The 25,120-nt window shown below is 46.5% G+C and overlaps 1 protein-coding gene across 1 annotated transcript in view; it reads left to right on the top strand.

Annotated features, from left to right (window-relative positions):
• Window positions 1-25,120, top strand: part of LOC119384790 (transformation/transcription domain-associated protein-like) — a 946,434-nt gene that overhangs the window by 915,960 nt on the left and 5,354 nt on the right. The window contains 3 exon segments of the mRNA XM_049413130.1: window positions 6,843-6,984; window positions 17,379-17,575; window positions 24,600-24,708. Of these exon segments, the coding sequence (XP_049269087.1) occupies window positions 6,843-6,984; window positions 17,379-17,575; window positions 24,600-24,708 (448 nt within the window).

Raw genomic sequence — 25,120 nt, forward strand, 5'->3', positions numbered from 1 at the left:
GCATGCATTTGACCTTGAAGCTCAGCCAATGTCAATTTCCTCCTCTTTCTCCTTGCACATGCGTTGTCATCAGTGTGTGGGAACGGAACAAAAGTGAAAAAAAAAATATATTTTTTTACCGGAACGACAACGTAACCGAAACGTTATGTATTATTTCGTTCCGGAGTGACACTGACGCATTTTTCATCGGTTTTCAGTAGAGCTGTGCGAATAGCAAAATTTTGGGTGCGAAGCGAATTCGAATATTGAACTGTGAGTGTGAATCGAATATTTCTAGAATGCTTCTCGAATACTTCGAAGTGAAATTGCAGGAAAAATGTTGCAGAGGATTCCTAAGCGTATTCTTATGAGGTAGCAACATGAAATTGTTTCTTTTTGCTAGGTTGATGAGGCACTGGCGGGATGGTGTTTCATAGTTGTCTTATCAAGAATGAGGCAATGTAGAGCCTGAATTGTATTTATGTACATGATTTGGTGCAACGAAAGTGTTGCCGACAACACTTTACACGTGATAGGCAAAGATGGCATTTCCTCAGCCTCTCCTCCTCTTTCAACTTTTGTGGAAACCCAACTGATGTGGCGCACAAGGGTGTGCTCCCTTCAAGTCCGGAGTTCCAAATCTGCCTCTAGACGTTGATATATAAGAACATCTGAAATTTTGGATGCTGAAAAGCTTCGGCGTCCGATTTTTCGGACTTCCTGCCCAAATTTCAGGTCGAGAACAGCATTAATTGAGCCCCTACTTCTGCCGCATCTTTCATCTCCATGCTGGAACCAGCGTTTTCTTGAGTTAATACATTTACGACCGTAGCGGAGTTTGAAAGGCAGCTTTGCCGCAATACGGGGGTGTGATGAGGTGAAGCATATTGAAAATCTAGGGACCCCTTCCAATTGGATGTGACTGTATTGGCTAAGTTCGACCGTAACGGAGCTTGAAAGGCAGCTTTGCCGCAATACGAGAGTGTAGTAAGGTGAAGCATATCGAAAATCTGAAGGGTCACTTTCAGTCGGACGTTGACTGCATAGGGGTATTCAGACGGGGGAGAAATGCTCGGGGGAGACGGGGGGATTGCGGATCACGTGACCGCGACGTCACGGATTAGCGAATGGGCGCGACCCCCCCCCCCCGCCCCCGCGCCTCCTCGGGGGAGAGGGGGACCTTCTTTCCGAAAGGACAAACAATCCCCCGGCAGTGGGGGATATGGCGGATTTTCGGGTTCTTGTTTGGCCACATTGTTGCACTTGCTCCTGCAGAGAGTGGCAGTGGGTGTCCAGTCTGCAGCTGCACATTCGTCTGCAGCTCGTCGTCAGCAGCTCGTCAAACGGGTGGTGCAAGCCACCAGAGTAGTCTAGTAACACTGGTCTCCCCCTCCGTTCACCTCGTTCGTGTGAGTGGGGGGCATTTGTGGAGACTTCTCCTCGCGAGCTGATGTCACTAGGCTCCGCCTTTATCCCCCGAGCATTTCTCCCCCGTCTGAATACCCCTTAAGTGTCTTTGGGAAGTTCGAATAGCTCGAATAGTAAAATTCGAGTGCGAATCGAATCAAATAGCAAACACTATTTGAAAAATATTCGAAATTTCGAATATTCGCACACCCCTAGAACTTTTCAGTTCAAGAGAAAACTTGGGAATCAGGAACAGAGACCATGCAACGTGAGCATTAATGCATATCTCAGGGGACAGTATTAGTGCGTATCTCAGGCAAGAATTCTAAAGTAAAAACGTGCTGAAATTCTGCAAAAAATGGAAAGAGTGGCAACCAGAGCTGTTTATATTGACTAGGCTTGTGCGAATATTCGTGCACTTCGAATATTCGAACGAATATTACAGTATTCGAATTCGCTTCGAAACGAATTTAAGTTCTAGGAAATTTCGAAGTAACCGAAATGAATAGACATATATAAACCGCATGTAACCCCCTGTAAAGGTGGTCTCACTGCAGTGGGGTTGTACTATACCGTGAGTACACCTTTCCAGAAGAAATCCGCACTGCCGTGAAGCCTCACTTCAAGGTTAAATAAACATGCAGTAAAACCTCGTTAATTCAAAGTCACTGGGACTCTGAAAAATCTAAGCGGGTTTTCGAATTAACCAAATATACAAAAAGTGGGATGCAAGGAACTTTGAATTACTGGAAGTAATCAGAGGTGGTCGTTTGCTGTGCCTTCTAGTTTGCGGCTACAAGGGTTATGTTTTCCAGCAATACCTGGTCCTAATTTTGCCACTCAACCGGGGAAACGGCGGGTTTCGCTGCTGACAGCGAAAAAAAAAGGAAAGAAAAGGAATAAAAAAACAATCTCGTGGTCAACTGAAATGCGTGCCCGCGGAAAAGAAGACCTGCTTCGCTGCAACACAGTGGTGACAAGTGGGCAGCATGTCACCTGCTCCTCGCAGCGTCATGATGCGACCATTCGCCCATTCCTTCTGGTAAAATAAAGAATTTAATAATGACCAGTGTGACGGAATTCGCGATGTGTTCTGGGTGGAAAAGATGATCATTGAAGTTTTCGAAGTAGGCGTTGCAGGCAAGTACTCCGTCAGCAGTGCAAGTGTGCAAATTGCCGGAACAACCACCAATCGGAGGTTCGCATACATCGCGAATTGCATCAGACCGCCCAGTATTAATTTCTCGATTTTCCCAGAAAGAATGGGTAAACATAACGCGCTGACGTTGAGAGAAGCATGCATCATGCTGCCCACGTGTCACCACTGTGTTGCAGTGAAGCACGTCTTTTCCGCAGGCACACATTTCAGCTGACCACGTGACTGCCTTTTGTTTTGTTTTTTCTTGCACTGGTAGCAGCGAGACTGGGATGCTTCACTTGTCACTCATTAGTATCGCTACATTGCATTGCCTTGTGGCTCCTAAGGGCCATCATTTCTGCGGATTTGCGGCTAAATCGGTTTGGGAATTGGCACATGGCACCCAAAGTTTTCGAATTAACCGGGCTGGTACTGACCGCCGCTTGATATTATCCACTCATATTTACATTGCAAAACACGGGGCCACAGAAATCCTTCTAATTATACGGGATTTCGAAATAGCCAATTTCAAATTAGTGAGGTTTTACTGTATTACCCTCACATCGATTCATCATTTTTTTAAGTTTAAAAGCTTGTTATACCGGCTTGTGTACTCAATGTATAGTAAATTTAAAACATAACATATTTTACAGGTTATCTCTTGCATTCTACCGAAAGTCAAATCCTGCTACTACTCAAAGTTGCTTCCACTTCCCTTCGAACCAAAAAGAATGACATATGCATATGTCTTGTTTCAACTTGAAAAATATTGCGCTGGTTAGTTGGGTCATGATAAATATGCTCATTTTTCTTTGTAAAATGTGATATAAACTATTCGAATTCGCTTCGAAATTCGCTTCGACCAAATCACTATTCGCTTCGAATTCGCTTCGGACCTAAAATTTACTGTTTGCACAAGCCTAATATTGACACAAGTGGACCTTGGTGTGCCAGTCACACAGGCCAGCATGGAGATGACATTCTCGGCACTGAAGTTTCATTTTAGCACTTCAGTGAATGCCGGTTGTGATTCAAAGACCGAGTCCGAGCCAAGAGTTGATAACGCAAGAAAGTATATTCTCAGTGAAGGCATCACACAAACTTGCACACTAGGCTATTTAACACAATACACCTCGGATGGGTTCAACAACGATGGGGAAACAATCTTGGAGAAGCAAGTTGGGCTAGTTGGTGCGTATTGACTTCAGACACAACTAATTAGTGCAATAAAGGACAACAGACAAGGTGAAGACAACAGAAAGGAGCGCCGTGTCGTGTCGGTGGTCTTCACTTTGTCTATTGTCTTTTTTTGTGCTACATCTTAAGGGAAACAATCAAGCACAAGTACAAGCACTCGAGAATAGTCAAGAACTAGGCTTGTGCGAATATTCGAGCACTTCAAATATTCGAACGAATATTACAGTATTCGAATTCACTTCGATTTGAATTTAAATTACCAGAAATTTCGAAGCACTCAAAATGAACGAATGGGTGTTTATTACAAAAGCACGGCTATTGGACTAGTTGGTATTGGTTCATATGTATACTGGATGGGGCACGCACACAGACAGGGACACAAGAAGGAAACAATGCGAAGAAGGTGCTTGTGTTGTTCACGTGGTTTCCTTCTTGTGTGCGCGCCCCATCCAGTCTAAAGGTGTTTATTAGTCTGCACGTACCCCCCCCCCCCCCCCCCCCCCCCCCCCCCGTAAAGGTGGTTTCGCTGCATTGCAAGGGTGCTGTACCGTGAATACACCTTTCTAGGAAAAGTCCGCACTGCCCTGAAGCCCCACTTCAAGGTTAAGTGAACATATTACCCTTACATCAATTCATCATTCTTTAAGTTTGAAGGCTTGTTATACTGGCTTATATGCTCTAAGTATAGTAAATTTTAAAATGTAGCATGTTCTACATTTTATCACTTGCATTATACTGAAAGTCAAGTCCTGCTACTATTCAAAGTTGCTTCCACTTCCTTTGAACCAAAGAGAATTACATTTGCACATGCCTTGTTTCAATTAAAAAACACATTTTGCAGGTTAGTTGGGTCATGACAAATGTGCTCATTTTTCTTTATAATATGTGATATATACTATTTGAATTATTCGATTCAAAATTATTTGACCAAATCACTATTCGCTTGGAATTCGTTTCGAACCTAAAGTTTACTATTCGCACAAGCCTATCAAGAACACTTAAAGTCGTTTCATATTCACCGGCTTCACAAGTCTCTCTGTGTAGATTGTAGCTCTGTCTAATGGATTCCCTTCCGCGGTCAGTGATCACATGTCCTCTTGGCGACATTGGCTTCAAAACACTTCACTGCTCCCACAGCGCCATCTCTCAGCACTTCTTCAGAGACCGACTGACAGCACCACATCATAGCTCTACACATCTCCTCTGGCCAACCAAACCACGCTCTCACTTGTACAGCATAACTTCTTCCTTCATTGACCGATTCGAACTACCGTTGTCGCGTGCTTATACTGGGTTGCGCCCCAATTCGCCAATCTTTGACATGACTCATCCACTCGCAGCAACACAGTGGAAGCTTCAAAAAGAGCGAGTTCCTTCGTTCCTCTCACGGTGGTGGCGCACGGCATGGTATCATGTCTCGATTATCGATTTTTCTAGACTTAGCAAGAGTGGGCTGGCTGTCTCCAGAGGGGGGTCAGGGGGGGCGCGTTTTCGGTGGTTTTTGATACTTGTTTCTTTTTTTTTCTGTGCACACACACTGTCAAGGCCAACCGTTGACGCCGTGATTTCGTGCTGTTGTTTGAAGGCAGTGGTGCATGCTTGGTTAAGCACTCGTTTGTGACTTGGACTCAAAGCGATCTGCTGGACAACGCTTAAGGTCCATATTGGGAATTGCAAATTTCAGGAAAATTCCAACTTTGAGAAAATTGAATTCCTAACCCGTGTTTGCATGATCGTGCGATGGTGCTTTTGTTGGGCCGTTTTACAGGTTGACGAACGCCGGAAAGAACATGAAAGACTGCATGCAGATTCAGCCTGAAAACAGCGTTCCGGAAACAGCGGCTACCTATAATAAAACTGAACGTTAGGAGGGAGCATTTAGCATTGCAAAAGAAAGGAAGAAAGAAAAGCACTACTAGGTCAGGCACGCCAAGCTTTGCTTGCCCCCATTCCTCCAATAGGGGAAGGGCTCCTGATTCTTTATCGTCGCATTAACTTCAAATTTTTTGCATACAAATAACCCTTACGGAACATTTTTTTTCGTTCTGAAACAGAATAGAACTTTTTTTGGTGGAACGAAACTTAAACCGAAACAAAATATATTTTGTTCCATCACCCTGGTCGTCATGGCAACAGACATGTGCTTTGTTGGTTTGTTCTCTCTCTTGCGCACTCCTCGAGACCTCAGCACCTGTCACGTGACATCCACAGCATCAATGCAAAAAAATGTGGACAGCGTGCCACTGCCCACATGGAGTGAGTGAGGTGCCCACATGTGGGACACGGCCATGGCATGCTTGCTGCGGTAGTCGCTGCTATCACTCGGCATGCTTGGTTTAACCGTGTTGAGAGAACTTTCTGTTGGGCGAGTTGGTGTACATTCATATTTGCTTTAAGGCATAAGAGAACTCAATCACGGGACGTGTCTTGCATCCTTTCTCGTGATTGTGTTCTCTTGCGCCTTAAAGCTGCTAATAACTGCGTTGAACCAAGACATTTTTTTTTCTCAGAGCCTTGTGAAAAACATATATCAGCGTGGTTCTACTGTAGTACAGTATAGACGTGTAAGTATTGCGGCCACCACGAGGTGCTGCCATATGCCGGCATCTCACTCTTCTGAACTGGCAGTGAGAGTGGTCACATTCAAAGAGAAATAGACGAGAGTGGTGATGGTGCATGCTGACATGGTCTCTTGCCACTCTGACATTCCCCGCTCTGCAGCTTTGAACACGTTCGTCAGGATGGAAAAACAGAAAAAGTGCTTAGAGCCTGCGATGACTACCTGTAATTCCACTTTGGATTGGAACATCTTTTTCAGCAGGAGATTTGTGGGGTAATATTCACCGAGCTCACTGTATGATTTCTTCTTCCCCATATTGCGAAGATTGGAAGCATCCTGCATTGCGTGCATTACAAGGGCGTGTGGTAGGTCGGGGAACATTTATCATTTGATGTATAGAAAGCTTGAAAAACTGGTGGGTGAATCAGGTACTTGAATGGAAGTTGCATAAGCTGCATCAACATCGTGTGCTGGAATGAAAGGTATCAGAAGAGTTTCTGGCTTCCTGAATGTCTGGATTGAGTATGCCTGTAGTTGCCATTTATTCTTTTTGTCACGCAGTTCACTCTGCAGCTGGCCCTAGCAGGCTTTGCCGAGTTTGTGATGCACCTGACACGGCTGAACCCTGACATGATGTACCTGCACCAAGACTCTGGGTTCATGAACTTCTCCTACTTCAAGTTTGATGTGGACGACATCTCTGGTAAGGGCCTTCATTATCATTTCAGTCACACAACTATGTGTCTGCTGCATGAATATCCCAACTTTCAAATATTTTTCAAATAGTGTTTTTTCTTCAATTTGTTTCTAGATAGACACAGCAAAAGCATTCGAAGAACCGCAACGTTTCATGCAATTATGTTCACTGGTTCCCAAGGTACAGCCATGTATCAGAGTAGTCCACATTGGTCCCTTAGTCAGGGTCTGAAGAATATGGAAAATGTTTTAGCACTGTGAAATTCACTATCCTGATTCCTGGATGTGGGTACCTTAGGGCAAGGCAGAGCCCTTTTTAGATGCGAAGCATCTTATGGCGGAGTTCAAACCGGTGGTGGTGGTGGTGTGCGTAGTGACCACCCTTACTGTGCATGCGCGAACCCTCTCCACACACCTCCTCTCCCACTTTCCCCTTCCCCTCTCCTTTTTTCATCTCCCCTCTCTCACTCCCTTTTCTCCCTTCTCCCATTCGCCCCTCTCCCACTTTCTCCTTCTCCACTTCCTCTCCCCCTCGGAAACGATGGTGTGACATGTCGAAACATTGCTTCGCATCGCCTCATGGTCCCCTTTAGCGGAGATGGTGTTATTTTTTAATTTCCTTGCTGAAGAATTTTAGCTGAGCACTGAATTTAGTGCTGCTGATTAGGCTTTCATCAATGAAACTTTAATTATCACATATTACAGGCACAATATATTGAAATGGCTTTGTCTTACCCTGAGAACTTTATTCAGGCACATAATTAAAAAAAAATGAGAAAAGTCATATCAGCAGTTCCAGAGATGTCTCCTGACTAAGCAAGCAGCCTTGCCAGCCAAAAAAGTCATTTTGAGAAACTGGACTTTAATATAGCAGAATTTTGGTTTGGCCAAGCTGGTTCATGGTCGGGGTACAGCACTAGAAAGCGTACAGACAGAGACACAGTCAGGTGCTGACGTACAACTCTTTCAGTCTGAGAGTTTCGAACTTATACCTTGGTCTTAAAGAACCCTGCAGATTTAGAAATGCGTCTTTATACACATTTATGCTTTGTGACCTCTCCTGGTTTTGTTTTTTGCTTTCATACGTCAGGGTTGCGATTGCCGAGGTCAATTTGAGGCGCCAACCGAATTTCAACTACGCCTTTATGTACACTGGCCCATGCTGGAGATATGAGCAAGCGCTGTTATCGTCGATGGAATCGTTTTGGACTGATAGAGAAGCTGCTTCACTTAGAGAAGGGTCATCATGATTGTTGTTGCCAGTGTAAGACAATAATGCCTTTGAAAGGCATTATTGTCTGTTAGTTCTCTATAATACATAGGGCATTTGAGGTGCCCAACCTTTACTCTAGAAAGTAAAGGTTGGAATTGAATTGCTGCGCACAAAATGCACTATTCCTTGATAGTTCACTTAGTGTGATAGTGTTCGAAGCACGGCACTGCGCAGAGAGCCTTCTCGCACCACCTGAACCAGATCCTGGTTTCCTTGCGGACGTTTTTGCCATTTCCGTCAACATGTGGCCATGTTTGTTTATAAAACGCGCGGGAAACAACGCGCACATCCCGCCAACTGTTGCGCAAACACTCATTCAACAAAAGCGCCAATGATGGAACGCATGCTGCCATCTGTGGTGTAAATAGAAAAGCACCATTTCTCGAGCTGGGCTCGTCAAAAACCTCTATGACGCGAGGAAAACACAAGGCGCGCATCCCGCCAACAAGTGCGCAAACACTCATTCAACAAAAGCACCAATGACGGAACCCGTGCTGCCATCTGTGTTGTAAATAGAAACGCACCATTTGACGAGCTGGGCTCGTCAAAAGCCTCTTGGAACATTGCGGAAGACCCATGACGACCTGTGGTTGTCATAAGCAAAAAAGTGGCGACTGCTCATGACGAGCTTAGGTCGTCATAAGCCCTTAAGGGGTTAAAGAACTCCAGGTGGTCACAACTGATCAGGATTCCACCACTATATCATTGTCATATTGGGTTTTGGGAGTTTTGGCACTACAACCCCCCGAACTTAATGTTTTTGTTATTTTTATATTGTCAAGCAACGTTTAGGTCGGAAGACTCTTTTATTCACCGAGCCAGAGCCCCACAACCCAGGCCAGAGTGGTGATGATGAGTATATACAGATGAGAAGATGAAGCGCATGAACAATGCTCACACTAATTGTCCTCCCCGCACGCGAGCGGCCAGCCCGGCCGCGGCTTAGACGGAAAAGGGACGTCGAACGAATGGCTTCAGACGCAAAACATGAACTAGTTCAGAACCACGGCAACGACGATTCGAAGGAAGCTCGGCGGGAGTGACACGATAGTTCACAGGGGATGTTTGTTCAGTAATTATATATGGTGCAATGAAGCGTGACAGGAACTTGTTGCACAATCCTGGAATACAAATAGGCGTCCAAAGCAGCACTTCATCCCCAGGACTGAAGGCGACGTCGCGATGAGAACTATCGTAACGTAGTTTGCGATCTTGCTGACTGGCTTCTGTATTGAGGCGAGCACGTTGCCGACATTCGCCAAGTCTTGAGATGAACTGCTCAGATATGGTTGCCGAGGCGTTAGTTGGATTATTTAAGAAAGAAACGTCGATGGTGAATGTCGGTGAGCGGCCGTACACGAGGTAGAAAGGAGAGTAACCAGTAGTTCGTTGGACAGCGGTGTTGTGGGCGAATGTCACAAATGGCAAAATTGTATCCCAGTTGTCGTGGTTTGGTCCGATATACATGGATAACATATCTGTTAGTGTGCGATGAAATCTCTCTGTCAATCCATTTGTTTGAGGGTGGTAGGCTGACGTCTTACGCACAGTGCCACAAGTCCTCAGTAGGTCTTCAATGATGGTGGACAGGAAAGTCTTGCCGCGATCACTCAGCAGGACGCGAGGTGCCCCATGGCGCAACACAATGGCGTTTGGAAAGAAATTGGCAACATCTGAGGCAGAACTGGTACGTAGAGGAGCAGTCTCTGCGTACCGTGTCAGGTGATCAGCAGCTGTCACGATCCATTGATGACCTGCTGGCGTGATTGGGAAAGGCCCGACTAGATCGATTCCAACGATGGCAAAAGGTATCTCGGGACATGGGGTGGGCTGTAATAGGCCAGCAGGACACGATCTAGGCCGCTTCCGTCGTTGGCACAGAGGGCAAGATGCAACGTACTTGGCCACAAAGGTAAGAAGAAACGTCTCCTGACGCGGCTGTATGTTTTGCGGAATCCCAAGTGGCCTGCACATGAGTCGTCATGAAAGGCTTCGAGGACTTGATGACGTAGCGAACGTGGAAGAACTGGAACCCATTGGTGTCCATTGGTAGTGTAAACGTAACGATTTAGAACATTGTTGTCGAGCTTGAATTGCCGTAGTTATCGACGCAATCTGGTATTAGGCGGAGGCAATCTGCCACTTAGGCGTTTGATAATGCGGTTGCAGTAGGGATCATCACGCTGGCGCGAGGCGAATTGAGCGTAGTGCTTAGAAGCCAGCGTGAGTAACCGCTAGTTGGGATAACGTAAAGGGTGACGCATCGTCGTGGTCACGTGACGCACAATGAACAAGCGTACTCGACGATGGTAGTGGCGGGGGCAGCGAGAGAGAGCGTCAGCATCTTGGTGTTTCTTGCCAGACTTGTAGACGACGCCAAAATTGCACTCTTGCAGACGGAGTACCCAACGACCCAGGCGACCGGACAAATTTTTCAGAGAAGATAGCCAGCATAAGGCATGATGAACTGTAATTACTGTGAAGTGGCGTCCGTACAGATATGGTCGAAATTTTTGTATAGCCCAAACGACGGCAAGACATTCCTGCTCTGTTATCGAGTAGTTCTGTTCGGCAGCCATGAGAGCACGACTGGCATACGCAACAACTCTCTCTCGTGAAGTGGCATCCCGCTGTAGAACTGCACCGATCCCATGGCCGCTAGCGTCGGTGTGCAAGCAAGTAGGTGTGTTGTCGAAGTGACACAGAACGGGGTCGGATGTTAAGGCATGCTTGAGGGCTTGAAAAGCATGCTCGCAGTCCTCGGTCCAAGTGAAGGCAGATCCTGACGTCAACAGCTTGTGCAGTGGCGACACGATGGCAGCAAAATGGCTGATGAAGCGGCAGAAGTAGGACGCCAGGCCTAGAAAACTTCGTAGTTGTTTTTGATTTCCTGGGCGAGGGAAGCTCATCATGGCAGAAAGCTTGTCAGGATCCGGCCGAATGCCGTCTTTGCTGACAAGGTGGCCCAACACTTTGATGTTCTTGCTGGCGAAATGGCATTTCTTTGTGTTTAGCTGTAGTCCAGCGTTCGAGATACACGTCAAAACTTCGTCCAAACGCTCAAGATGCTGACGAAAAGTGGTAGAAAAAATAACGATGTCGTCTAAATAACAGAGACATGTTTTCCACTTAAGGGCGCGAAGAACTGTGTCTATCAGGTGTTCAAACGTGGCAGGAGCATTAAATAAACTGAAAGGCATAACGTTGAATTCATACAGCCCATCTGGTGTTGCAAATGCCGTCTTATCCTTGTCAGCTTCGTACATAGGTATTTGCCATATACCCAGAACGGAGATTGAGGCTAGAGAAAAATTCAGCGCCCTGGAGAGAGTCAAGTGCGTCGTCTATTCGTAGCATCGGGTACGCGTCTTTGCACGTGATCTTATTAAATGCTCGATAATCGAGGCAGAATTGCACAGAACCATCCTTCTTCCGGATCAACACTACAGGTGATGACCAAGAGCTGGATGATGGCCGGATGACGTCCCGTTTGAGCATGTCAGCAACGTTGTCCTCGATGATTTTCCGCTCAGCGGAAGACACACGATATGGGCGGCGGCGTACAATTGAATTGCCTTCGGTTTCGATGCGATGCACTGCAACGAAAGTGCGGCCCAGGAGCTTTGAATGGATATCAAACGAAGCGCTGTGTTTTTGAAGTACAGCGAAAAGTTCTTCCTTTTGCGCCGCCGTGAGATCGGGATTTATTGTGGCAGTTAAAGCAGCCGTTGTAGCATGGTCATCGGTACTGGTAGATAAAGATGGCGGTTCGGCGTGGAAGGACACCAGAGAAAGTGGTTCGGTGTCAGTAAAGCAAGTCACAGAGGTGCCCTGGGGCAGCGCAACATCCAAAGAACTAGGGTTAACTGCCGTGACCAAACGCTCTACCATCTTGAAACCGCACCAGGCTAGGAGCAATGGTAAGGCTGCCAGATATGTAACGTTCGCACGGTGCGAGGAACACATCACCATTATTGATAGTATCAGATGTGAGCGTCAGAATATGCTCATGACCTGGAGGAATGAAGTAATCAGCAGCTGTGACGAAGCACAGGCTATGAGCATCGATATCTGACAAAAGCGCAGTGTCTCTCATGTGAATGACTCTCTGACGGCAAGATATCACCGCTGAAGCTGAGGAGAGGAAGTCCCAACCCAAAATGAGCGCGCTAGTACACGAGGGCAGAACAATAACCTGTATGTGGTAAATAATGCCCTCAATAAAAACTCGCACGGTGGAAACACCGGAGGGCCGAACAAAAACTGCATTAGCACAGCGAAGGGGAGGACCATCATACAGCGTCTTCACTTTTCGCAAACGAGAACAAAGGTAGAGACTAATAACAGAAAGCGATGCACCCATATCCACCAAGGCTTCGGTCCATATACCTTCAACACACACTGACAGTACATTTGAGGGTCGTTCCGGAGGAGTTTGATGTAGTCCGTAAGATGCAGCTTTCCCTCCTGAAGCTGCAGTGTCTAGTTTTCCGGGCGATGATCACATGCCGTGGTAGCCAGACCAAGGGCAGTGATGTTACCGAGGACTTCTGATTTGGAGCAATTTTTGGAGCAGCAAAATTTCCGTTTTGGAGCACTTTGGAGCAGCAAAATTTTCATCTTGGTGCACTTTGGAGCAGATAATTTTGCATCTTGGAGCACTCTGGAGCAGCGAATTTTACGTCCTGGAGTGCACTACAGAAGCATATTGCAATAACATTCAAGCACCGGAATATTACTATGGGGCTCTTATGAAGGCTAGAAATATTTCGATTCATTGAAAATCTCATGGAAAAAATCATCTCAGGAGAACTCCATACTTCACTCGCTAATGAAAAAATAAGGGCTCATGCAGTTGAGTGTTCTGGATTAACCTCTTCGGCGATTATTTTCGACACTAACAAATAAACAGAATGCCGGATCAATAAAATTGCACTTTATGAAATAACACTCTAAATACATCTATGTGGTTATCAGCAGATGTGGTAGACAAACACCGCGATGTACAGCAGTGCCCCAATGCCAAAGAGCCACAATGTCCCTAATGCATTCCCCTAAGAAAACTCCAAGGCGAAAGTTAGGTTCTTTTTCTTCTCGATCGACGTGTAGATCCTCGCCCTCCCTCTCTGCAAGCTTCCTGCACCTCACCTGGTTTTGCGCTAGCTCCATCGTCGCTTTACGTCGCTTCACATGACATCGTCGCTTTACGATGTCATGTGATGACGTCATCGCGTGACGTCACGATATACGGCGCCATGATGACGTCACAAGTTTTGACGATTTATGACGTGATGATGACGCCATCACATGATTATTTTTTGCATCAATCGATTGATGCCGTCGACGGTCAATTTTCGTGTTTGATAAAGCATCTAAGGCTTTCGCATTTATATTGCGGATTGAAAGTTAACAGCCTGACCATTAACAACCTGGCCTTACATACCGAACTGTCCTCCACCATGTCACCTCTTTGCCATGCGCGAAACAGCTTCGCTTATCATCCACTTCACAGAGTGAAATGGCTCCTCAATTTTTTTTTATTGTGATAGCAATGATATGTACACTTTCGGCGGGGTTTTGACGTCGCCGTTGCCGTAATTTTTCGTATAAAGTCCAAATTAATAACATCACCACGCGCATTCTAGCCGGGGGTAAAAGCTCGCGAGCGCTGGCAACGAACGTGGCTGGAGCGGAGATTAAACTAGCCGGCTGTCTGTCTCCATCGCACGGAGAGCGCATGAGGTAACATCTTCCCACGTGCAGACCTGGCGTCGGTTGCTCATCAAACATAGAGGAAACGCCCCGCCCGTCTGGGCGCAGTCGCTTGCGCGCGCGCTATCTCGAGGCATCGGGAGACGGTTCAAAAAACTTGCTGTGCTCTCAACGCTACTTCGCGTTCAGAGAACTCAGAGCACGAAAACGCTTCGGTTCCTGGAGCGGCCATATTCCCTTAAACCAGCGTTTCGTTGAGTTACGCGAGATCGGATCCAAAAGAGTTAGCTGCTATAGCCTTACTTCGTTTAACAATACAATTTGTTGGTATCGCATTCATAACTGAGTTTTTTTCAACAGTCAGCTATTGACCCTCGAAAGCGAGGGGCGGACGTCTAACATGGCGTAGCCGCTTCACTGTGGGCCGTGAGCTACGGGCCCGCTACTGACAGCTGCGCATTTGCGGCTGCTCCGACCAGAAGATATGCTTTTATTAATGAGATTACATTTTTAAAAAAAAGCAAGCAAAAATTCGAATTGGAACCCTAGCACGTGAGCTCGAAAGGGCAGGGCCTTTTAGGGGATATTTACCGCAGAATGATTACAAACTCGGATGTGCTGGTGGAAGGAATTACGAAAATCCATGGATAAAATATATCTGAGGAAAAAGTGTCAACGCGTTCCCACCGTTCGCGTTCCCTTCCATAAACGCGAAACAAGGAAAATTCGATATTGTTCCATATATCCACTGCTAGCGATCCCAGAATTCATTCCGCGATGTCCAGTACCAGAAATGACAGACATTTTAGCGGCACGCATGTAGTTATTACTGAACAATGCTTTCCTTGCGTGCCATGCGACGCTTGAAACGAGCTATCAGCAGCGATTCTGGAACAGACGACGTCCGTCGATGAATCACCGTCGCACTTTCTCGCTACCGATAGGCCTAGACGTCACGAGCCTCTGCGGAGACGCGTTTTGCTGTCGAGCCGACTGGCAGAACAGAAGCTGCGTCGGCACCGTGCATGGCATCGTGGCTTACTCGGGACGCACGCGCAAGCGCTCTTCACACCGCCGACTAGCAACGGTCGCGCGACCGTTTGCGACTGGCGGTCAAAAAGCGACTCAAAGCGACCGATGTTCACACCTGCGTGCGACCTATATGCGTCGACATATAGAATTCACGTCTGCTCGTATACAGCTTGCATTGCCGTTGCCCCGTAAAATAGGTTGATGTCCTGTTCCTGCGCATCTGATTGGTTCAGAGGTTTGCGACTGCAGTCGCACGACTGAAAAATCGAGCAACGAGCGACTGAGCCAAAGCGGTCGCTTTGCGACCAAGACGGCCATTTGCGACCGTTTGCGACCAGTCGCTTTGCGACTAACTTAGTAGCGCGACCGTTGCTAGTCGCCGGTGTGAACGAGCCTTTATTCAGCGGAAATGCCATCCGCGGTAGCTCAGTTGGTAGAGCATCGGACGCGTTATTCGAAGGTCGCAGGTTCGGTCCCTTTTCTCTTTTCGTCCACTTTTCTTTCTTCACATTTACCTTACATTTACTACTAAAAACATCCCCTATACTTTCCTTGGCATTATTGTCTGTTAGTTCTCATTAATATTGTGTATAACAAAGAAAACGAGCCCTTGAAATTAACACTTCTTCCCTTCATTCATAGCGAGGGCCTCGTTCTGGCAGACTTGATGCTTTTAGGGGGTATGCGAGGGATTATTGGTCAGCTGCCAGCTCGTAATAAGTTCATGTGCTACGTGACGCCAACAGGCAGAAAAAGAGTGTTCCACACTCGCCGTCATGGCTACTGGCGGCGCTGACTGACGCTCCCACGTTTAAATGTACATATATACCCTATAAAGTGGACGGGGGGATGCGGTAGCTCAGTTGGTAGAGCATTGGACGCGTTATTCGAAGGTCGCAGGTTCGGTCCCTGCCCGCGGCAAGCTATCTTTTCGTCCACTTTTGTTTCTTCACATTTACCTTACATTTACTACTAAAGACATCCCCTATACTTTCCTTGGCATTATTGTCTGTTAGTTCTCATTAATATTGTGTATAACAAAGAAAACGAGCCCTTGAAATTAACACTTCTTCCCTTCATTCATAGCGAGGGCCTCGTTCTGGCAGACTTGATGCTTTCAGGGGGTATGCGAGGGATTATTGGTCAGCTGCCAGCTCGTAATAAGTTCACGTGCTACGTGACGCCAACAGGCAGAAAAAGAGTGTTCCACACTCGCCGTCATGGCTACTGGCGGCGCTGACTGACGCTCCCACGTTTAAATGTACATATATACCCTATAAAGTGGACGGGGGGATGGCCGCCGCGGTAGCTCAGTTGGTAGAGCATCGGACGCGTTATTCGAAGGTCGCAGGTTCGGTCCCTGCCCGCGGCAAGCTATCTTTTCGTCCACTTTTCTTTCTTCACATTTACCTTACATTTACTACTAAAAACATCCCCTATACTTTCCTTGGCATTATTGTCTGTTAGTTCTCATTAATATTGTGTATAACAAAGAAAACGAGCCCTTGAAATTAACACTTCTTCCCTATGTATTATAGAGTAATACATGATGGAGCGAAGAATGGCCAATAAAATATTAATATCTGCCGAAAAAAGTTTTCGCAAATATTTTTTTGTTTTGAACACATTACTGAAGCATTTCGCATCATAAAAAAAATTGGCAATTTCGGAACATATTTTTTTTGTTAAATGAGCCCTTAAGGGGTTAATGGGCACTGTTACATTTGACCCCTTCATAATGCAGCTGAGAAGGAGACAAACCAGCGCCCTCGTACTCACTAGTATGACACCACAGCCGCTAAGCCACCAAGGCGGGTGCAAAAGCATTTTTTTTATTGTTTGTTTTTCTAATACAGTGCTACCACATAAAGAAAAGGAAAGAGAAAGTTTGTTCAACATGTGAATTGAGCTAGCCTAAGCCATTAAGTCACAACTCCACTAAATATAGCACAGTAATGCACTTCCTGTCAAGTACAGATATTCTTTTGTGCAATAACAAATTTTGTGTTGATAGCATACAAGTGTACTGTTTTCAACATAAATATGTACTAAAATAAAAGATTACTAGCGGGAAAAAAATTACCTCTCTTGATTATTCAGTATTCGATTCGTATTCGAAAATTTTGATATTCGCACACCCCTAGAAGAAAAGTGTCTAATGGTTGAGGCCTGGCATATCAATAGTGGCAGCGTATGTGTGAACTTGCATGAAGAAGACTTCTCTCTTCCTTCTTGTGTCTTTTAACATGAATTAAATTGAGGTTTGACATTAAATCGAGCCAATGAATGGTTACCTGAAAAATACTACGTGATAGTTTGACTGTACTTTGTGGGGCAGGTTCGGCAGGTTTCAAGTCCTTTGACATGATTGTCATGTGTTACAGGTGACCTGGATGCCAACAGGCCTGTGCCTTTCCGGCTGACGCCCAACCTGTCTGAGTTCATGACTAGCATTGGGGTAGCAGGTTCCATGACGGCTGGCATGATTGCCACAGCACGCTGTGTGGCCCAGCCCAACTTCAAGCTACAAGCTCTGCTTCGAGCCATCCTGCGGGATGAGTTCATCGCCTGGCACAAGAAGGTACCCGCAGCTCTGTACTCTCTTGAATGACTGGCACCAGGTGTTCTCGAAATTAGTACCATATAGGTACTGTTACTGACTGATTTCTATGCTACACAGGTGTCTGTGAAAATGATAGTGATTAGCAGAGGCCTGATTTCTAGGCATTAAAAAAGCGTGTTTTAAGCACCCAGGGGTGGAAGTGCTGCGCCATTTGCGCCACGCTGCGCCAATCCGCTTCTGCTGCGCCATCCTGCTCCAAAACGCATTATTACGCCGAAACTGCTCCCAAGTGGTCTTTGGTGCACGGCCTCCGCGATGGGCTCCGGTGCGCTTCCAGAACCGATCACCGAGGCTACGTTTGGCGCCTTTTATGTGCCGCTGTCATCCGTGTCATGGCGTGCCTTTGCGAGCTTATATCATCATCACATCACTCGGCGCGCTCTCGTGACGTTATTGAAGTCTGAAAAAAAGCTAGCGAGGCTGTACGGGAGCTAGCTACAAGAATGTGGGTTGTGCGGCCCAGGCACGTAGGCAAGGGGGGGCCCGGGGGGCCCGGGCCCCCCCCGAAATTTTTCCAGCCCTCTATATTCCCAGGCAACTTTTTTTTTGTTTTTGCCATAGAAAGATTGTCTTTCGAACAATTAGGCCTTGGGCCCCCCCCCCCGAAAAAAAATCCTGGCTACGTGCCTGGTGCGGCCATTGTTAGGAATGAGGTAGCGTGGCCCATCGCTACCGCCACCTTTAGGTTCTGATGTCGTCCCTCAGGCTCGCTGCTGGGAATACGCGTCGTTGCATCCCTCCTCTGGAACCACTGTTGGGACTCGGGTTGCGTGGCCGGTGCGAACACGGGTGTGTGTCGTGCTCGGAGTAGTCAGTAATGGCAAGGTGAAGAAGGAAAAGATTTTATGTACAAACTATTTACATATTTTTGCTACCAGGCAACATGACTGCCAGCCCGACCACGTCGGCTGGTTCGACTCCGTTCGAGTCGTTCTCCTTCTCCCCTCTCTGATCGATGGACCGGCACGGCCTTAAATCCTCTAGCCGTCCATTGTCCAGCTGACGGTCCGCCGGTCGCAGGTGTTGACGTTCTTCTAGTCTCTTGACCGTCCGCCGGCCGCAGGTGTTGACAGTCTTCTAACCTCTTGACCGGCCACAGGTGTTGACGTTCTTCTAACCTCTTGAGCGTCCGCCGGCCGCAGGTGTTGACGGTCTTCTAACCTCTTGACCGTCCGCCGGCCGCAGGTGTTGACGGTCTTCTAACCTCTTGACCGCCCGCCGGCCACAGGTGTTGACGTTCTTCTAACCTCTTGAGCGTCCGCCGGCCGCAGGTGTTGATGGTCTTCTAGTCTCTTGACCGTCCGCCGGCCGCAGGTGTTGGCTCCTTTTTGTATGTTGAGCAGCCTTTCCATAGCTGGGCAGCTTTGAAGAACGACTGGCGTCAGTTGTCGGGACCGGCTGGGTGAAGACGCCGTTTTTCCCCGGATTGCAGACAAAGCACGCAGGGGTTGATCCCTGCTTCCACGTTCGATCAGGTGCTCTGGCACAACACCATGTTTTGATTGTGACACCGGCGGCAACGGAGTTTTTTGGGCGCTGCGCGCACGAGGCAGTTGCTGTCATCGTGGCCTGAGATTGCGAACATGAATAAAAGTAAGTGCGTTGACGCTTCTTAATGTCGAAACGGTTATATTTACTGCGAATATTTAATATGACATGAAGCCATGAGGATAGTGCGAGCAGCTGCCGTGGACGTAAACGCATTTGTTTTATCCGTTTGCGGTCAAATGAAGACACTACCAACCGCGAAACCACTCACACGGCTTCGGTCTGTGTAAGTCGGTTGGACCATTTCCAAAACTAATTTTTTTTTTAGTGAGAGCGTGCCTCTCCATGTGCAGAATTTTTTGCATTGCACACAAGCCCTTAGACGTTATACATGCAGCATGTATACGCGCTCGTGCGGTGACGAGCTTAGTCTCGCCTGTGCGATCGGTATCGTTCGATTTTGGCTCGTCAGTACCTGCGCTCGGCTCGTGGTCGAGTACGCTGTAGCTCGTACCATCCGCAGCACAACATGACATGCCGCTCGCCGCCGTTTCTGTGTGGGGCTTGGTATATGAGGTGGCGAGTGAAGAAATATACAAAAGAGAACAAGATAGACACTTGGAACGTTTATTACTGAAAAGACGAATGTGAGGTAGTACGAAAACAAAACCACGGGATTCAAATTGTGCGCTTGCGTCATCTGGTATCATCGCATCTCAAGTACCATATTTGCGTGCGTATAACAGACACCAATAATTGACAAATCTTGGAAGGGAACTTGAAGGGAAAAGGTGGAACCGCATGGCGCAATTTTTGGTGCGATTTACGCGCGTTCGGAAGGGAAGCGCGTGTTTTTTGCCGAACGCCTTCGCGAAATCACGCTGTTGCGTCCCGAATGCCTTGATTTCATGCGCGACTGACACGTTGCCGGAGGGGTGCGCGCGTAATTTTGACGAGCGCAATCTCAAAATCGCGCCGCCGCGTTTTCCTACTCGAAGTAGAAAAGAAAACGCCTCGCGCGGCACATCGCCCGCTCGTCCGACAAGCGGGGTTAGGGTGCAGACGCGTGTTTCTTTGGTTTCTTATGCTGAAAAACGTTCATTACCATTAACGTTTTTCATTTGTCAGCCTAGTCAAGTGTAGCTATTCAGAACATCGCTTGTCTCGTTTTCCTGAGTAATTGCTCTATCACAGCTGATATATATATATATACAGTAGAACCCCGCTGTTACGTTCCTCACTGCTGCGTTTTCCCGGCTGTTACGTCGTTTTCCGCCGGTCCCGGCATAGCTCCCATAGGATACAATGTATTGGGAACCCCGCTGTTACGTCGTAAATGTCGGACCGTTCCCGTATGATACGTCGCGAAGTGCGCCCGGAGCCGACCGAGTGACTACCAAAGAGAGCGGCCATGGCGCATTTTCACGCAGCTTGGCCTCGTTTCACCGTAATATTAGCCGCATGAGAGGCGCAAACAACAGAATCTTTCAATTGATGCAAACAAAAGCATGGCCTTCGAGATTCAAATTGCAAACATGGCGTCTATGACGTAACTGCTCGCGTAAGCAAGGCCTTCGAGATTGGCATTTACTATTGACAAAAGCATAGCCTCTGAGATTTGCATTGCACAAACATGGCGTGTATGACGTAATTGCTTGCGAAAGCAAGGCCTTCGAGATTGGCATTCACTTCTGCCATCTTGTTGGCGTAGACTCATCATCATCGTTATTTGTCGGAGAACGGGAGGAGTTCGAGCTGGTTGGAGCTCGCATGGTCGTGCGTGCAGTTCGCGGTCGGACTCGCCGCGCCGGTCGTGATTGCGTGTGCTTAGTTCTTTCATACCTACAGCTGTTGGTGTTAAAAAAAATCACATACGTTGATTACATTTCTGTGGATGAGGCCGTCCTAAGCTCCGCGTTTCTATCCATCGACTAGATCGCGGCTGAGCGCGCCAATTTTCGTGCTGCTCGTAAGAATTGAAATAAAATTCTGTACCACTAAATATTTTGCCGTTTTTCCTGTTTTTCGGCTCTTACGTTTCCCGTCTCTTACGTTTATTTCCTACGGTCCCTTCAAAAACGTATCAGCGGGGTTCTACTGTATCATTTGTGTTAAGTGTGGTTGGTTGATCAGTATTGAATGTTTTCTAAAATCGTTGGAATTTCTTGTGTTTACTAGAAATAAAAAAAAACAACTATGATATTTGATCCTAGAATTCTGCTCCAAAACAGCATTATTCCTGCTCCATGAGCTGCTCCAAAACACTCAAGCCCGCTTCCACCCCTGAGCACCAGGAATAGGCAGGCAAAACAATGTTTTAGGCCTCCAACGTCATAAATATAGGCACAATAAATTTTTACATAAATGCAAATAACTTCAAAACAAGGGCTTGTGTGACGTGTATCTATAACAAAGAAGCAAGAAATGTTGTTGTTTATGCTGGCACAAAGGCGAACATAGTCATGCAATTGTCCTTTTTCCCGCACGGTTCGCAGAACACGGTCTCTCCTTTTATTCTGTAACATGGTGAGTCAAGTGTCCACTGTCGAATTGACACACTCTTCGGTCTCTCTCTTTTCGCCATGGCTGGGAAGGGTACAGCAGGAGCAGATAGCCAGGCTGCTAAAAGACTAGAATAGAGGGATGCCTCGTATTGGCCAAGTCGAATCGCGTCAGGATGATTTTTCCGCTGTTGGTGAACACCTTCTAAGTAGATTACAAGTAATACAAAAGCCGCGTGCAACCACATTTTTCTTTCTTCCTTTGCTCTCTGCGGTTTGGCATTCACCAACCGCACGCGCCATTCAGCGCGGTGGCATGCACTGGCCAACGTGTCCCATTTCACTGCTGCTAGTGGATGTTTTCTGGAAGTTGGCCAAACTAGAGGACTTGGTTAAACCCCACAGAGTTCCGAACCGTCAGTGTGGCCCGGTAACATGAATAACGGTCTCAAACTGCATTCAAAAGCAAAACTTGAAGCTAAATAGTGTTCATATTTTGAGAATAGGCATTTATAAGCACTTACAGGCATTTATAGGCACTGTAAAAACACTATAAAAGACCTTCTTGACCTCTTATTCATGCTCATATATCAAAATGGGACGATAGATGCGCAAGGAACAAAGTAGCAGGGATGCAACAGCTGCGCCAATTGTGCCAATTTGGTACAATTCCTTATTTTTGCACCAAGCTGAGCCAAAACAGTGAAATTGGTTAAAATTGCGCCACGCTGCGCCAAAATGCCCAACCAGCTTAAAATTTTCCCAGTTGCACAAATTTGAGCAAGAAATGGAGCCTGCGTTCGTCATCTGGAGCGTGGGCAACGTCGTCCAATACAGACGCTGGTGAAGGAAAAATACCCCTCGTGAAGGAAAAAAAAAGTCAGTTTCACCGCAAGGACGAAGCAATGAATGCGATAGCAACAAATTGTAATGTTATACGAAGTGAGGCTGGCAGCAAACTCTTTTGTATCCGATGTTGCATAACTCTACAAAATGTTGGTGTAAAAGAATACGGCCGCTCCAGGGAAAGATGCTCTTTCTGCACACTGTCTTCGCACTGAGAGCGCAGCACGTAGCAGGATATACGAGCCGCCCGCTGATGGCTGCCGAGATAGCGTGCGCGCCAGCGATCGCAACCACTACTCGAGCGACAGCCCCCCCTCGCGTCTTTTCATGCTCGTTCAAGACGGGCGGGGCGTTTCCTCTATGCTTTGATGGCAGGCTTCCCGAGTGGAGTGGTGTTATCGCATACGCCCTCCGAGCGACGGAGATGGGCTGGTTCGTTTGATATCTGCTTCAGCCGCGTTCGTCGCCCGCATTCGCGTGCTTTTACCCATGGTAGAACATGCTATGCACAGGGATATGTTATTAATTTGGACTTTATACGTGAGATGACGGCAAAAACTCGTCGAGAGTGTCCATATAGTTGCTATCGCAATAGAAAAGGACAGTAGTTCTCAAATTTCCTGATTTTTTTTAATGCGTTACCCACGTTAGATCATGCTATGCACAGGGATATGTTATTAATTTGGACTTTATACGTGAGATGACGGCAAAAACTCGTCGAGAGTGTCCATATAGTTGCTATCGCAATAGAAAAGGACAGTAGTTCTCAAATTTCCTGATGCTTGTTTTATTGCGTGCAGAACCCTTTTAAGCCACTTTTGCCGCAGTACACTGGTGTCCTGTGGAAAAGCATACTGAGATTTAGAAGGGGCTATTATTACTAGCTGTCAGGGACACAGCTTATTTTGTTCCTTAATTACTCATTCGTGCATGTGCCGTGTAATTACGAGTACTGTATGATCGCTGACATCTAAAAAATTATTGGCAATCATTTGGAGCTGCTGTGTATGGCGATTCTGCGGCCTTGAGAAACAATAGACAAAAGCGTATGCCAGTTTTCTTTTTTCGCTACCCCCAAATTCTCCCAAATTTCCTGGTTGCCAGGTTTGCAGGTCCACATTAGCATTTGCAGTGCCTGTCGAATTATTTGACAGGTCCTGCAAATGCTAATGTGGACTTAGTCATTGTTTGCACGGTGGGGTGGCTCAACACACTGCTTTTATTGAAATAGCAGTGTTCACGTGCACTCTGCACGAATTAGCCCATGTTGAATGGCTTGTACATAATTTTGTTTTCTTTTCTTTAAATAAGCCTTCTTTGTTATACTGCTTCAAATTTGGGATTTCAGACTAAAAAATGCAGGCTTCTTTTCGTAACCTGCTCCAAATTTGGATTTTTGTGCTCCAAAAGCAACATTTTGCTGCTCCAGAAATTGCTTCAAATCCTATTTCGGCTGTTGCATTCCTGAAGTAGGCATTTGCCTAAAATCCGGTCTCTAGTGATTAGGCATTGTGTAAGTTCTAAGAAGAAAAATTATTGCATTACTTTTAAAGCACCAGCGGTATGGAAAGCTAATTTTCTTTGTTTTAATGCTTCACTGAAGCAACAATACTGCAGTAAAGCCTTGTTAGTTCTATACCCAATAATGCAAATAATTTGGATGCACACTTCCTGGCCTCTTCGAATGTGTGCATTATCTTAAGAAACTAAACTTGTTAATTGTGATGTGTTTGGTGGTGCCGTCCAAGGAGGCACATGAAATGGTTAAGATCAGGTTGCTATGTACCACCGAGGCCCAACTGAAGTTTTATTAATTTTCTAGATACTAAGGATCATTGCATTTTTGGTCAGTAAAGGAAGCAGAGGATAACTGTGGTGCATGTGCATGAAGCAATTTTGAAGGGCATCGGAAATACAATCTGCTCGTGTGACAACAGACCATGATAATCCAATGCAAAGGTCCATAATATCCAAAATCGTAATTGGTACTGGAAGGGCAGATTGTTGAGTCGCCAAGTACGAGCACCGTTAGCAGGTGGGGACCACCTCATGTTGACAGTGCAGTGTTGACAATTACGACCTTTGTGTGGGCCTTGTTTATCCTGTTGTGATGAAAGTACTACATCATCTCTTGTGCTTGTGTGCAGAAGCAAGACGACAGTCTCACACCTGGCTCAGCACCACAGGACATGGATGGTGAGCTGCTCATCAGCATGGTCTCCAAGGCTGTCAGTGCAGTGATGTCCCGTCTTCAGAGTGAGTGACTGCAAGCTTCTTTACTGCCATATCTGGGCTAACTCGCCATTCATTCAGTCCTCATTTATTCGGGAAATCGGATAAATTCACACTCGTTCTGTGGTCGTGGAAATTTTGTGCAGTGTCATTAATTCCGTTATACTTGGTGGCATCCCTGTCAATTTGGATGACCCCTGGAGCATGCAAAGTGCCTTGCACTTGTGATGAAAAAGAGAAAAAATCATGCTAACATTTCACTTTGTGAAGTTGGACGATGTGCAAGTGAAATTTAATTATGAAATTTGAAGCTTCATGTTCTCTTCTATAAAACCTATGGTGGAGAAATGCACCCTTTGAGGGTGTACGCCGTACATGTGCAGCATCACCTAACAGGCACCAAAGGATTTACGGCGTACATGTACAGTCGATCCCG

The sequence above is a fragment of the Rhipicephalus sanguineus genome, chromosome 3 (genome assembly GCF_013339695.2).
Source record: "Rhipicephalus sanguineus isolate Rsan-2018 chromosome 3, BIME_Rsan_1.4, whole genome shotgun sequence".
Lineage (NCBI taxonomy): Eukaryota > Metazoa > Arthropoda > Arachnida > Ixodida > Ixodidae > Rhipicephalus > Rhipicephalus sanguineus.